The sequence below is a fragment of the Aulonocara stuartgranti genome (assembly GCF_965226115.1).
Source record: "Aulonocara stuartgranti genome assembly, chromosome: 8".
Classification (NCBI taxonomy): Eukaryota; Metazoa; Chordata; class Actinopteri; order Cichliformes; family Cichlidae; genus Aulonocara; species Aulonocara stuartgranti.
In genome coordinates this window covers 19,296,485-19,311,467 of record NC_138959.1, presented here as the reverse complement: position 1 = coordinate 19,311,467, position 14,983 = coordinate 19,296,485, and the positions used below count along the sequence as shown (strand labels likewise).

The following is a 14,983-nucleotide window of genomic DNA, read 5'->3' as shown; positions in this document are numbered from 1 at the left end:
CATCACAATAACTTTGTACCACATGCACTTATGGTACATGTGATGTACTTATATAAGAACTATCTGTAACATTTCATATTCCTGTTGCATTGTTTTAGTATTTGATTTAATAATCGCTGTGAAGAAAATCTATTAAGCCTTTGTTATATTTTACTACTCTACACATTCACACACACTTGGTTAAAATAATCCTTGTTCTTTGCCCTCTGTGTGTCAACTTGCCAGGCTCTCTTGTCCCTCGGAGCATCTCCAGACTCCAAAGACCGCTGTGGCCTGACCCCGCTGTACCACACTGTGCTGACAGGGGGTGAAACTTCCTGCTGTGAGACCTTGCTCTATTACAGGGCAAAGCTGGGCACAAGGGACGAGAACGGCTGGGACGAATCCCATCAGGTAAGCTTAGATTTTTAATCAGCTACAAATGCAAATCAATCACCCTGTGCGCCTCTTTGCAGATTCCCACGATTCACAGTTTTCATCATGTCGGTTTCATCATAGTTAAATCCCGTCTGGTTTCTGTCTCCTTCATGTTAACTTAAGCAATGCACCAACATTTCCCTTTCTTATTTATGTGACTGATGAGATCTACCATCACCTTCAGTGTCTCTCAGCCTTTTCTCACACCTCTCTCCTCCTTGCCTTCCTCACTCGTCTCTCCATTCTCTCTCCTTCCTCCCCTCCTTCTCTCTCTCCATAGCACAGGGATGAAGAGGAGTTTGGAATGGAAGAAATACATAAGGTACCCTTCATCCCACCATCCCTTCATCCCTAACAGAAAGCCATGCTGTGACTATTACGTAAATAAACCAAAAGGGAATGAGGTGACCACACTGTTTCCTCGAACCCGTTCACGTCTCGCTCATCTTGAGATGAGTCCAGTGCAGAAAGAGCATTGTATCTTAGCTCTTTCTCTCAGCGTAGATATGTGTGCATTGCCTACATTATGTCTCTGTGACATTCTGGGAAATTTGTGTTTGCACTGCAAGCCGGTTGTCATGGTATTTTATTTTGGTTTTGCCGTGCTCTGTGTTTTCTTTACTTTGTACGTATCTTGTGATATTTTAATCCCTGCAGAAAAATATGAGGGAACCTCTCAGGCTGCTGAAGGCTCATTTCTGTCGTTTTAATGGCTTTTGTTCCCTTTCTTTTCCACTGTGGTGAATTGTAATTTGCTCTCACCTCTTTGTTTTCTGTTAGACTACTGTGTGACAGATTTCCCCTTCCCCTATTTTTCGTATCTCTTTTTTCAATGTCTTTCATTTTCTTCCCTATTCTCTTACACCATCTTCTCCTTATCCCGTTTGAAACCATTCTCTTTAGTCCAACTTGTGTCCTTCTATACTTTATAATATTGGGGATATTTCTATCATACTCTTGACATTAAAAGGCTTGCCAGAATGGCTTTGCACAACACTTGGAGCATCTGCTGTTTTATGGGGCAGACACCACTTCTCAAAATGCCTCAGGGTCCACTGCGCTTCACATTTCTGCCCTGTACAACAAGGCAAGTATGGCAAAAAGATCCCTTATTAAACTATTATTACCATAATGTTTGCTGTTATATCTTCTACAGATGTTAACCGATTCCTTTTCCTCTCTGAATCACCAGGAAAGCTGCGTCCGTGTTCTTCTGTACAGGGGGGCGAATAAGGAGGCGAAGAACAAGCATGGTCAGACCCCGTTTCAGGTAAATGTTTTAAAAAATAATCCAGAGTTTTGAGGAACATGTTTTGCTTTTTTATTATTCTGTCTGCAGAGTGAAATTGCATTTGTAGAGTAGCTTTGACCTGCTGGAACAAATAATATTTCAGTTTGTCTTCGTTGTTTGCAGCTAGCTGTTTTGTCTGGTCATTTTGAACTCGGGGAAATCATCAAAAACCACAAAGACTCTGATATAGGTAAGATTCCCTGGCAACTGTTTCTTCTGCAGGGACTTTCAAACGTCACTTCCCAACACCTGTCTGCCTTGCTCTTTCCCAAATATATAATCCTAACAATGTACCTGTTTTCTCCCTCCCTTTCATCCTGTCACACCTCACATATTCACCTGTACCGTCACACCAAACCTCTGCATCGTGTTATGTCTTTAGTGCCGTTTTTAGAGTCACCAAAGTTTGTTCCAAAGCGAAAAGAAAGTTCCCACACACTGCCCCTCCCTTTGCTTCATTCCCACCCCCTACTGCGTGCTAATAGTGATAACACCATGACCCAGTCTGACCCTCTGGCCCTGCCCAACAAGGCTGCGACCAATCCCAACCCAGGACAGGTACTGTCCAGCATTAGGTGGATGTCCATGTTTTGATCTTTTGTAATAGTAGCTCGCTTGATGATTTCTCATCATCTGAAATGATCAATACTGACGTTCTCTGCGGGGCTGTTTTTTGCAGGGTCATCGCAGGGCCTCAGTGGGTATGAGAAGCTCCAGCAGCCCCAGAACTCGTACCCGTTCACCCTCCAGAGGGAGAGGAGGCCAAAGTGACACAGAGGAGAGGCACAGGCAGCCACGAGGCAGACAGGGGTAAAGAAGCCTGCTGGGATCTTAATCTGACTAGGTCCTTTCAGGCCATCCAACAGTAGGAAGTCAGTCATCTCCAATTATCTTTAGCTGCATGCAAAGAAATTACTATTTATGTCTCAGATGCATACCTTTTACTATTTGCAATTGCAAGAAGGTCACATTTGTTTATATGTGGTATAAATCGGCGTTTTTGTGTAAACAAAAGAAATTTAGGATACATTCACTTTACCTTAAAAAAGAAGGTTTAAAAATGTAAAAAAGACTTAGTTAAGCACACAAGTTCTTTAAGTTATGGTTAGCAACTATATAAGAAACTAACAATCTCACGATGTGCATATTTACTATTGTCTATATTTACCTCCACTAAAGAGGTTGTGGCTTTGGTAGCATTGCGTGCGTGTCATTTCTTTTTGTCTGTAAACACAATAAAGCGAAACATTTTGCATGACTTATGATAAAACTTTGTAGGGATGTAGAGTGGGGTCCCATTACAATTAATTATAATTTGGCTTACATCCACCAAAGTCTTCAAGGTAGAAAACAAAGCGGATAAAAAGGCTTAAAACTTAGAAACTATCATTCTAATATAATAAATGTGTATTGTCAACATACCAAAAGTAACATATAAAGATTTAAAATATCATGTTACATTTGACCTCCGACCTCTCTTTCAAGGTCAATAAATTGATCTGAAGATCAAAGTGATAATAATGCTATACAGAGCTATTATAAATTATGTGTCTTGCTTTCATTTGTATTGACAACATAGACAAATAGGGATTCTAAATATCACTTTGCTTCAAACTTCTGACCTCTTCCTTCAGGTCAAGTAAGGTCAAAGTTTCATAAAATGTTTTTTATCTTTAAAACTGTGCTTCAAATTCTACTGCCTTTGTTTCTACCAACAACATTTAGGAAAGGATCCTGTTATATGGGGATTCTAAATATCTATCTCTAATCTCTAAAAAAATATAATAAGTGTACATCCAAATTTCATGTTTCATTTGACCTCTGATTTCATATTTACACTTCACATTATTTCAAGTTGACCTCAAAATGTGTCATATCTTTAAAGAAGGTACTGTCAAGAGAAAGACAATGAGCTCCCAAGTTAGTTAGAATTATTTCTACTATGACCTGAATCACTGAGAACCTACACAGACATACTTTAGTATAATACAAAGTGTCCTTTTGATTTTTATTGCACTAAAAACTACTTAAAGTTTGTTTAAAAAATGAAATGAATAGATACAAAATATAATACCATTCCCTTAAAAGTGAATACTGCCCAGAGAGTGAGCTGTCTTGGCGGAGGTTTGTACTCTTGTTTGATTTGTGTGTTAGAACTAAAAATAAGTGCAGCAGCACCATTAGAACTGAATGTATTTTGCTGGTAACTGACTAGTACTGACCAATATCATAAACTGGTGTTATAATGAGCCCTGCCAGACTGGTGACCTATCCAGGCTGTACCCTGCCTCTCATCCTAAGGCATCTGAGATAGGCTCCAGCATGACCCTGAATTGGATAAGTGGAAGAGGATGGACGGATGGAAGGATGGATGGATAATTATTAGATGTGCTTAACCATTCATTCTATTCTACCCTTCCAACATCAGAAATGTTGATCGGGTCAAAGCAGTGACTCAACCACTGGACAAAAATGAAAGAATAAATCCCTGGTGATAAGAAAAAAATAATAGTATTTGATGCATGTGATGTGTCAAATTCTGAAATATAGTGACAGAAATTTAAATGTTAGACAAACTATATATATAACTAATATCATTAGTTTTGTGCAAAATGAAGGGAAGGAGCTGGTTTTGTTGACTGAAATTGTCAGAAGTTTCTACAGTATGCACCTGTCATGCTAAATACTAGACGCTGTTGTGTAAATACACCAGCACAGAATAAAATCTTACTGTTGGTATGACAGATTAGCATGACTCAGCTGTCTCTGATGTGGCCTGACAGGCTGTATGTTGTCTCATTTGTTTTTCCACAGTGTGCCACTCAGTCTTATCTCTTGGTTTTCTAATGCACTCACTGCGCTTGTCTTTCTGCAGTGCGACCTCGGCGGGTGGCGGTGGGGGTCAGATGAAGCGCATGTACAGCGCAGTTCCAGGACGAGTGTACGTGGCCACTCGTGCCCACTCTGCCAGTGGAGACCGAGAGCTCTCGCTGAACAAGGGGGACAAAGTCAAAGGTGAGAAAAGCTCAGAATTTTCACATGCTGAACAATTTCTACTCTTCTGAGTAGAAGTAACCAGTGGAATCGTGTCATGTTATTGTTTAGCAGGGCAATATTTGAGTAATTCTTTGTTATATAAATTTCTAGTCATGCTGCTGCGATATAGTTTACTGAATAAAAATTTAGGAGGTTGTTTAGAGGAGATGTAGATGAGAAGGAAAGAGGTTTGCCGAAAAAAGTGAAATGAATAGGATCAGCATTCCAGTTCATCACAACAAAAATGTAAAATATTTCTGTCCTTTTGTCTGTTTCAGTGTTAAGTGTAGGAGAGGGTGGATACTGGGAGGGAACAGTGAAAGGACGCACTGGCTGGTTTCCTTCGGACTGTGTGCAAGAGGTACCAGCTCCCAGCAAAGACAATCGACCAGGTGAGATAAGCACCAAATTGAATGTTCTGGAGACTGATTGTAAAGCTAACATACAGCAGTGCTGTGCCTGATGGGAGAAGACGATTACTCATTCATGTTAAGTATGTCAAAAGGAGGGTTAATAAACACACACGCACATATAGTACATGGATTAGTGAAGGGACAAGCTAGAAAACGGGTTGCATATTTCCTTAGGCTGGAATTATCTTTTAAACTGTTGTAACACCCACATGTCACACTCATGTTCAGTAGTTGGTGCTTTCGGTAACGACCAGTGCTACATGCATGTGCAGCAGAGTTATTCACTTGTCTTCTATTTTCACAGCTGCTCACACAAGAAGCAAACCATATGCCACGCTGAGGAGACAAAAACAGGGTGTAAATGCATTTGACTGCTGACGACACAACACTTCAGCACAAAGACAGAGAAGGTGTCATGGCGGTAGCTGAATGTTTGAATTGGACATATGTTTTGCCTGCATGTGCCTTCCTTGCAGAGACGCGCAGCGAGAAAGCCAAGAGGAAGCTCTTCCGTAACGTCACCGTTGGAGCCTACGATGGCACTGATGGCCCCAGGTACAAAGAAAATGCTGCTGTGACTTTCATATTCTGTGCAAAAAGGGTATTAGTCATTGAGTGAGATGGGGTGGAAAGTGTTTTAATCGATCAGGAAATCAAGTCTTAAAATCAAATTGTGGTGTTTAATCTGGATTGCACTATCCTTTTATTCTTGGACGCTACTAGAGTAGCTTTGTTTGATTCAAAGCTCAAAATAATCCATATTTATCCTATTCAGGGTCTTGTTCCAGCACCTCAATTCATCCATTATCTCATCAAACAAGCTCCTTTAAGGCCTTTTTGAGACTTCTATCATTGAGCCAACTTTCTTCTGATTTGCTGCAAAAGAAAGTGGGTGGGTGACACTTTTGTGCTCAGAGCCAGAGCTGTGTGCCTGAGATGACCATATTGGGGTTTTCTGATCTCAATGATCTAATCTAGATCCAAGAGTAGAGAAAAACTTTAGAACACAGAGGAGCAGAGCAGTCTGAAGTCAGAGCTTTTGGCTCATATGGATCACAGCACATATGTTATATGGAAAAAGCGACCTGCAGATTACACCTACAGGAGCTGCTTAGCCATGGAAACCCATGCTACGAAGCTCCGAGGGTAGACTGATGTGCCTATGTTAATGCAAGAGAAGGTCTGACACAGTTAAATGCAGTTACAGCATATGCGTGTCAGCACTCGGTGACCCCGGTCGACAGATTTACACTGCTGTGGTTCTGAAATGCACACTCAAATTCAGCAGACTGTGTGGCCTGGTGTGGCAACACCAATGAAATCACCTGAGTTCAAAGATTAACAGGTGTGGCCTGATGCTGTTGTCCATATTTTGTATGCTGACCTTATTTTTAGATCTTGGGTGATACTTAATGTGAGCATCAGTCATTGTAAGAGTTTATATATGGCAGAAAATAACAAAATGCATAATACGTCCACTTTAAAGTCTAAAGTGCTGTAAATTTCAAGTTGATAGTGTTTATTCTGAGCTGTCCCCAACCTCCCACAAAGTGCATGCTGGTTTTAGGAAATAGAAAAAAAAAATTAATAAAATAATATTAATCTAATCCTGATTGGCTACAGCCTCCGACGTGGCTCTAGTTGTGGATTGCCACTTCAGTGTGGGCAGCAAGCAAACTGTTGCAAGGCAAGACCGTGAGGCCGGTCTAGGTGATTGAAACAGTCATCACAATGCTGTTTTTTAGTTAAAGGGAGGTTCTTATGCGCGAAGCATGTGTGCACACTTGTTCCCCCTGCTGTGTTTAGTGTGTGTGCGTCTGTGTGTGTCAGTTCTCAGCAGTTTTCTGCCGATCCTGAACAGCACTTGTTCTCTATTGTGCTATGTGAACGCGTCAACGCTTAAAAAGAACAAAGAGCAGCGGTGTCATTTTTTAGCCCTGCCCCTTTTTAACTCCACGACACGAATGCGTTTGTCTCTTTCATTCTTCCATCCACATGCTCTTGTTGCTCACATTCACTGAGAGCAATAATGCTGTAATAAAGGAAGAGTTTCTTCTGAAGCAGCAACCTCATCCCTTGGCATCGAAGGTTGTGTGTTGTGAAGCTGCGTATGTTTGCTTAGAGTTGGTGTGCAAGTGAATGTGAAAATGCCTACGTCTCTGAGTGTACATACATCATTCTGCTGATGAGTCATGAGGAGGCTGAAGCACCAAGTGCTGGTTAGATCCCTGGGCTACAGCGAGAAGGACTCACTGGTCCCCCGTCTCGGGGTTTTATAGCTGCTAACGCATTACAGCTGACATTGCCCTTGTGCTGAGCAGATTTCAGTGTCATTCAAAAAAAAAAAGGAAAAAAAAGGAGGCATTCGCTTTAATTCAGATGCGCTTGTGTTCCAAATGGAAATAGCAGCCACTGGGGTTACATTACCTATGCTAAGTTGGTTAAGCGTAATTGCAGAGCTGTGGTGAAGTGGTGCTCAATTAAGAGCAAGGTGATCCGGAGCATGTTCTGTCACTGCAGCTGGGCATTTGGGAGAATGTCAATTACTATTTCAGAGAGAGATGGAGAGAGGGAGAGTGTTTGTTAGCCTGTGTGGTGATGACAGCTCGGTTTTAGAGGATAGGAGGGAGTGAGAGCAAAGTTGGCAAATGTGTGCAAGATCAAATCCAGGGTGGGAATCAGCTGTTAGCATATCTGTGATTTACCAGTTAGTGGATGTGAAAATGAAAGCGCTGTCTCTCCCCGGTGTTGCCTCACATTTGTACCCATCCCCCGCATCCCCTCCCCACAAACCCAGAAACCCAGCTCTCCGTCTCCCCCTATTTAAAAACCAAACCCTCTTCTTGCCATCCACCAGCACACACACACACACACACACACACACACACACACACACACACACACACACACACACACACACAGACAATACATCCTTTCCCTTTTGTGATAGTCACTGGTACTCTCTTCCTCTCTCCCCATCTTTCTTACACATTGTCTTTCTCTTGTCTGAAGTGCACAGGGTGCAGATCATCGCACTCTCTCTCCCTTCTCATCCCCCACCTCTCTCGCTCGCTCTCTCCTCGACTCTCGCGGCTCTCTCCGGCTGAGCTCTCGCTGGAAGACCGGGAGGAGGGAGGCAGGAGGAGGAGGAGGGAGGAGGAGGTGGTGGAGAGCGCGCGAGAGAGGAGGGGGGGACATGGCAATGGGGGGTTGCGGAGAGAGAGATTTCTCTCTCTCCCTCTCTTCTTCGTGGCCGTCACTGGGCCCCAGAAACAGGAGCGTGTGGTTCATTTACAGGTAGCGGCTGTTTCCTCATTCATTGGCTGGCTATGGATGTGAGGAGAGGACAATGGAGAGAGGGGAGAGGTAGATGATGCTATTGAGAGGCCGTGCCTTTTCAAAGACAGACTAATAAGCTGTGTATTCTGTGTGTGTGCCTCTTGGAGCGTGCGTGTGCGAATATGTGCGTGTGCGTCTTAAATCCGTGTTGTTCCTATGCATGTGTATATCTGTGGTACAGAAGTGGCTATTGAATGGAGACTATGCAGCATGTTTATTTCTGTGTCTTCCTCCCGTGCGTTTTTGAACACTGTGTGTGTGTCTGTGTGTGTTTGTGTGTGTGTGTTAGTGCATGAAAGAGAGCACATATTGATGCATTTCAGTCAGACAGTGTGGGTGTATTTCATTCTCTTTGAGTCATGATTTCTGTAAGCAGATATTTTTAATTCACCAGGACTTCCCATACATTTCTGTTGCTTTAAAAACGCCATTGTCACATCCCATATCATTTTTTCAATGTCTCTCACTGTATCATTAGAGACGTGTGGTATTTTTACTGTACTGGGAAAGTCAGTAAATTGAAAGAGTGTTTTTTTTTTCCTCTAATGTGGGAAAAGCGGTCATTTCTCTGCATGTTTGTGTGTGTGCGTGCTTTTTTCTTGATGTGAGAATGCATGTGACTATATACAATGAATCAAATATATGTGGCTTTCACATATAAGTGTGTATGTCATAGCGCTCGCTGTGGGAGTGTCTCTCCTGCACATTTATCTGTGCGCTTTTCATCTGTCTACCATGTCTCCATCCACGGTGTGCGTGTGTGTGTGTGTGTGTGACTAAACATCTGTCAAGTGCTTCACTTGTGATGTGTGTGTAATGTCTCCACATAAGCTATGTATTTGCATGTACATTCAGCAGGTGAATGGTTAAAAAAGCTCCCTTTTTTTCTCAGTGATTGTGGATAGAAGAGAGGATGACTCAGGAGGGTACATAATAACTCTAGTCTCTAGTAGGCTTACAGCTTTATTCCAGCCAGTTCACTGAGAGTGTGCCCTGCTAATTAACCAGGGACGTTTGTGCTTTTTATGGTCCTGCTTGGCTGGGCCGTGGTGGACTCTGTAGCAACAGACGAGTTACATAGCTTTGCATACGTAAAGGGAATCAGGTGTGTTACTGTAAGCCAGCAATGCAAATTAGAAACCCCCAAAAGACCAACTGTGGCCGTGCCCCCCCTTCCCCGTTATCCTTATACAAGTAGATGGATGAAGAGCCCGATGGATCTGTCCACCCACTCTGTGTTACTTTGATCCTCAGAGAGGGAAGGCATGATGGAGGACAGGGTGAGAGAAAAAGGAATGAGGTGTGAGGAGCAGATGGCTGGAAGGCGGCTGAGCGTTGGCGAAACAGTAACATTGATGGAGAACACACAAGGGATGGACCTCACTAGGGGAAACTAGCGATCGTCTGTTCAGTGCTAAAGTTACAGCTTCATGTCAAAGTCTGGATCCTCGGGCCCGTCAGCCAATGCTCATGAGTCCACTGAACCCGGGTTGCGCAGGCACAGGCAAAACATTGTTTGCGGGGTTATATGCATAAGAACCGAGTACTGAGAACTCGCCAGACATAAAAAAAAAACACACACACACAAAAAACCCCCACCACATCTGCTGCCTAAAACCTAAAAAATATTTTACATTTTGTCCCTTTTTCATGGTAAATTATTTTTCATACGTCCCTTGTGAAGGCAGAGTTAGTGTGCAACCTTGTAGCCAAAAAAATCCTACCTCTACTCAGTACTTATCACGTACTTATCATGAAATAAATAGACAGTTTATTTTAACTTCCCATTTAAAAGAAGGATGAACGAAACAGCTTATTTCCAGGAAAAAACAAATTCTGTCCTTGAGCCTACCCGGAGCAGTTTTAGTGTATGTTTTGGCAGTCGAGCTATCACTATAAATAAGGACGATTCTTCAACCAGGCTACACTTCCTGTTCTCTCACTGTTCTGCCATTTTTTTTTCTTTGGGAAATCAAATCCTTTGATTTGATTTCTGTTGGAGTGTCAGTTTGAGTTAACTCAAGCAGCACAAACTAACACAAAAAATGAGCTGCCTGTGAAAGAAATATCTGGAATTCCTCTTTAATCATACAACTCTGCTCGAGCCCCGGGCTCTCTAGCAGGGGCAGGGTGAATTGACATTGTTAGAAAGTCAAGTCCAGAAATGACTCATGAGATGTGGCTGTGTGTGGCAGTGTGGAGTCCATTTAACTGGCCCTGTATTAGAGAAAGCGTTGTAAAGCAGCCTGGCCAAAACGTCCCAGACATGGTAATAGAATAATGAAGGAGCTTGCTGAGCCACTACTCAAGCCGTCTCATAATAAGATTGCATCGCCAAAGCCTGTGATCGATGTTTCTATGTTCTCGGACTGTAGTCTTTGAGCAAGAGGAGCTGTTTGTGATGGTGGGGGGTGGATTAGAGGCCCGTCTGACTTCTTGTACATAATTTGAAGTGTCATGTATGACCGGTAGTGGTTGCGCAGGAGTCGGTGAAGCAGTATCCTTGCAAAAGCTGCCAGAGGCGGTGAAAGCTAATGCAGCGATTTGGGTGCATTTGGAAGTTTCCATTATCAGTGGATGTGCACATTTTTCTAATGTGCTGTTCCCCCCGGCCCAGTGCTTGTCAGCTCTAGCTGGATTACTCCATAGTATGGAATGTCATCTCATATACAATTCCTCCCATTGTGACACTAACTGTATCCCCCCCATCAACCCTCTTTTGTGTACCAAAGCTTTTTGTATGACATCCACAAGCCCAAGTATCTTTTGCTGCAGTGTGATTTCAGAATGTGTTGCAGTATAGCTGTTTTCCACATTTAGAAGATGCATTAATTGCATGACCGTAACACTTTTCTTCTACTAGACAATCATATCTTCATCTCCAACTCTCTCTTTTTTATTCACCCCTTCCTTCATTTCATATACCCGTTCTCTACTTTTTCCAAGTGACTACATCATTAAGGAGAAGACTGTGCTCCTACAGAAGAAAGACAATGAGGGCTTTGGGTTTGTACTCAGGGGAGCCAAAGGTGAGCGTCTTCTCAAAGTTCATCACGTATTGCCAAAGATTTCTAAGTCTTGTTAGCTATTTACTGCATAATGATCAAATCCATGCTCCTGTTGTGGTGAACCTCTTGTCTTGTTATCATCTACAGCTCAGACTCCCATAGAGGAGTTCACCCCAACGCCAGCATTCCCCGCGCTACAGTACCTGGAGTCTGTTGATGAGGGGGGCGTGGCGTGGAGAGCGGGCCTGAGGATGGGGGACTTCCTCATCGAGGTAACCGGCATGCTAACTGAAGCTTTACTTTTACTTTCAATTCAAGACCTATGAAGAAGAAAGTAGTTTTGTAAAACAGAAACTGGGGTCATATGTTCATGTATTATGCAACAAACATAGGAAGCTGCAGGAAACACGTTACAACACGTTACACGTTACAACAAACACGTTACAGCATTAGCATTTTTTCTTTTAAAAATGCTAGTGCTTTCTTCACTTGCTGTTCAGTGATTGTATGTCCTTTAATAACAGCAAAAATAGACAATAAAGAAAACAGAGAATGGACAGGGTAAAGACATTTGTGTGCACTAAAAATATGTGCAGGATATGATGCATTGATGCGATTATTTCTATACTTCTCCTAAATATATAATTTGCATTTTAGTTATGGTCATTTGGAGGCTGCTGTGCTTGTAGTTGCTGCAACTCTCTGGCCTTTAAGAGTTCCTGTATGTTCCCTTAAAACCCTGGCACTAAAAATGGTGATTGTCAAACCTTTGTTACAGCTGACAGAAGCTGTTCATTACTATTCAACCTAATATGAGTCACTTATATAGCTGCCCAAGCTTTTGTAACTGTTATTAAGTTGCAGCTTGACTTGCTGGTGCACCTGCCCAGAAACCAGTAAGATTTATGTTTTAAACCACACAAGAAACCCAAATTGTTAAAGTGAACCACTGGGTAAGAGGAGACAATGCCTAAAGTGTGCACTCCAAACTGTCTCAGGTTTTTCATCCACTCTGTGCGACTAGAGTGGATTTTTCATTTTGTTCTGTGTTTTTCTGGCAGGTGAACGGTCAGAATGTGGTGAAGGTTGGTCATCGGCAGGTTGTCAACATGATCCGGCAGGGCGGCAACAGTCTCATGGTGAAAGTTGTCATGGTTGCTCGAAACCCTGAGCTGGAGGACACGGCTCGAAAGCGAGGTACTAGTCAGATTTTCGTCTTACGCCATTTGAATTCTGTGTTTATCATGTGATGATTAAGCTGATTGCATGTTTACGTCAACCTGAAAGCCTGTTGCAATGGGTTGTATACAAGAATTCTAAACATTAAATCTGCATTTGGCTGGCTTCCCTTGGCAGCCCCACAGCAGACAAAAAGACTGACTCCTCCTGCCATTGCCCTGCGCTCCAAGTCAATGACATCAGAGCTGGAAGATATGGGTAAGACGAAAGAAGGGACAAAGCGCAAAAGCATGAGTTCTGGGGGTCACATTGAAAAGGCTTCTTCTGGGGTGGGTTAGCAGTTTTTCTGCAGGAGGATGGTTTAGTACTGTGGTACTATTAAGGAAACACAGCATTAAATATTAACCAAGTTGATGCAGAAAGCCAAGAAAATTATCCAGAGTGGTGCATTTTTTTTCACTAGCAACAGCTTCATGGGAAGAAGTCTTTTGATTCATTTGCACTTATGATGTTAGCCATGAAGAGGAAAGGTGGCAATTAAACAGTGAGGTTAAGCGATACAAAAGCAGCGGCATGTTGTAAAAATGATGCATTTAAAATGTCATTTGTCACAAACAGCTCTGTTTTCTCTCTTCTTTTCAAACCAAATGTGCTGCATGCAGTGGACAAAGGTGGGAGAATCACAGATTTGTGTGCTCTCATGATCATTTCTGTCCCCATCAACATCCCTATCATCACATCAGCATTCACACCATCACATGTGTCTGAGTATGTACTTCATCTCTTCATCTGCTTTATACACTTTGCAGAAGTTCTAGTCACACCTAATTTCTCTTTCCCCAATTACGCGTGCAACAGCTGCCTCTCCGTGGAAAAAGAAAGCAGGTGAGTATCAGTGTTATCATCACCCCTATCAGCCTCTGAGCTTTAATTAAAAATCAGTCAGTTTGATGTCTTTTTTGCTTATTTTTCCAGAGTACGAGTCCTCTCAGGGTCCTGATAAGAAGAGGACCGTCTATCAGATGGCTTTAAGTAAGAAATCACTCTCACTGCTCTTGTGATACTGTAAGAAGGTGTTTAGATACGTTAAAGGTACAGTGCATAGTTTTTTGAGGTTATTTGGTATGTGATTATAACTTCCAGCAAACTGATATAGCTGCATCATAAACTGCTCATACAGGCAGAGTCCATCTTGTATTCAGTGGCTGAGAAATACAGTGGCTCTTTCAAACTATATATGACCATTTAACATCTGCTCATGTATACTTTTATCATCATTTTTCGTATTGTCTTTCTCCACCTCCTGCACCACGGGTCTCTCCTCCCTCATATCAAACCTAATCATCTGGATTGAAGTCACATGGAAATGTGCATAAACCTGCTTAGCTATTCCCAGTAGTGTTGCAGTCACTTGTTGTCACCAGATTAGATATGTGAACCTCCCATCTCAGGGCTGCTGACAATGAGCCAGCTATACAACAGCAGCTCTGCTAACGTTATGCCAGCTAATGTTGGGCTGGAGTGTCCTAAAAAATATTTAGTAAAAAAGTTTGATTACGTTACACAAAATGTATGATAGTTTATTTGATAAGTGTCCAACAGCATTAGATCCACTTCAAAGGAAGTTTCACTAACACTAGATAACAGCAGCTCGCTGTCACTGGTCAGAAGTGACCATCACTGACTCATCAGACTCATTTCATAAAGCTTTACAGCCTCATCCTGAGAAAATAGATATGGACACATATTAATGACTGAGGTAACCAGTGGACTGATAGCCTTCATTCACTAGAGAAGAGTTGTTGTCCCACAGTGCCATCGTAGCTGGGGTTGTGCTAGAGGTGAAATTTTACACACTGTACCTTTAAGGAGAGAGGAGTAGGATCACTGAAATCTTCCTTTAGCTTCTTTATTTACGGCTCTTCCACTACTCCTCTGTTTCCTTATGCCCTGACTTACGCCTTGTGTCTTATGCCCTCTGCTCTGTCTGTGTTTTAGATAAACTGGATGAAATCTTGGCTGCCGCTCAACACACCATGACATCAGACAACCAGGGCCAGAGAGGTCATGGAGGCAAGAGGGACCGAAGCAAGAGTATTGTTCCCAATGTGTCCAAGGAGGTACTGTTGGGAATTGTGAGGAAATTGTCCTAGTTGAGGTCATTCCTGTAGCACATACATGTCAACAAGTTATTAAAGGGGGCCTTTAATGCTCATTTTGACCTTTGTTTTTTTTTATCCTTTTGGTTATTCCTGGATTATACTAACATTGCTCTGCATGCATCACAGTTCATAAAAGAA

General features: G+C 42.4%; 1 protein-coding gene across 1 annotated transcript in view; it reads left to right on the top strand.

Moving 5' to 3' along the window:
• LOC309713293 (SH3 and multiple ankyrin repeat domains protein 1-like) overlaps nucleotides 1–14,983 on the top strand; it is a 45,879-nt gene that overhangs the window by 21,956 nt on the left and 8,940 nt on the right. The window contains exons 7-22 of the mRNA XM_082544821.1: nucleotides 226–393; nucleotides 698–739; nucleotides 1,388–1,504; nucleotides 1,610–1,687; nucleotides 1,832–2,266; nucleotides 2,388–2,518; nucleotides 4,584–4,723; nucleotides 5,023–5,136; nucleotides 5,634–5,712; nucleotides 11,443–11,525; nucleotides 11,652–11,776; nucleotides 12,566–12,701; nucleotides 12,861–12,941; nucleotides 13,542–13,568; nucleotides 13,659–13,715; nucleotides 14,682–14,803. Coding sequence (XP_082400947.1) covers nucleotides 226–393; nucleotides 698–739; nucleotides 1,388–1,504; nucleotides 1,610–1,687; nucleotides 1,832–2,266; nucleotides 2,388–2,518; nucleotides 4,584–4,723; nucleotides 5,023–5,136; nucleotides 5,634–5,712; nucleotides 11,443–11,525; nucleotides 11,652–11,776; nucleotides 12,566–12,701; nucleotides 12,861–12,941; nucleotides 13,542–13,568; nucleotides 13,659–13,715; nucleotides 14,682–14,803 — 1,935 coding nt within the window. The remainder of the gene's footprint in view (nucleotides 1–225; nucleotides 394–697; nucleotides 740–1,387; nucleotides 1,505–1,609; nucleotides 1,688–1,831; nucleotides 2,267–2,387; nucleotides 2,519–4,583; nucleotides 4,724–5,022; nucleotides 5,137–5,633; nucleotides 5,713–11,442; nucleotides 11,526–11,651; nucleotides 11,777–12,565; nucleotides 12,702–12,860; nucleotides 12,942–13,541; nucleotides 13,569–13,658; nucleotides 13,716–14,681; nucleotides 14,804–14,983) is intronic.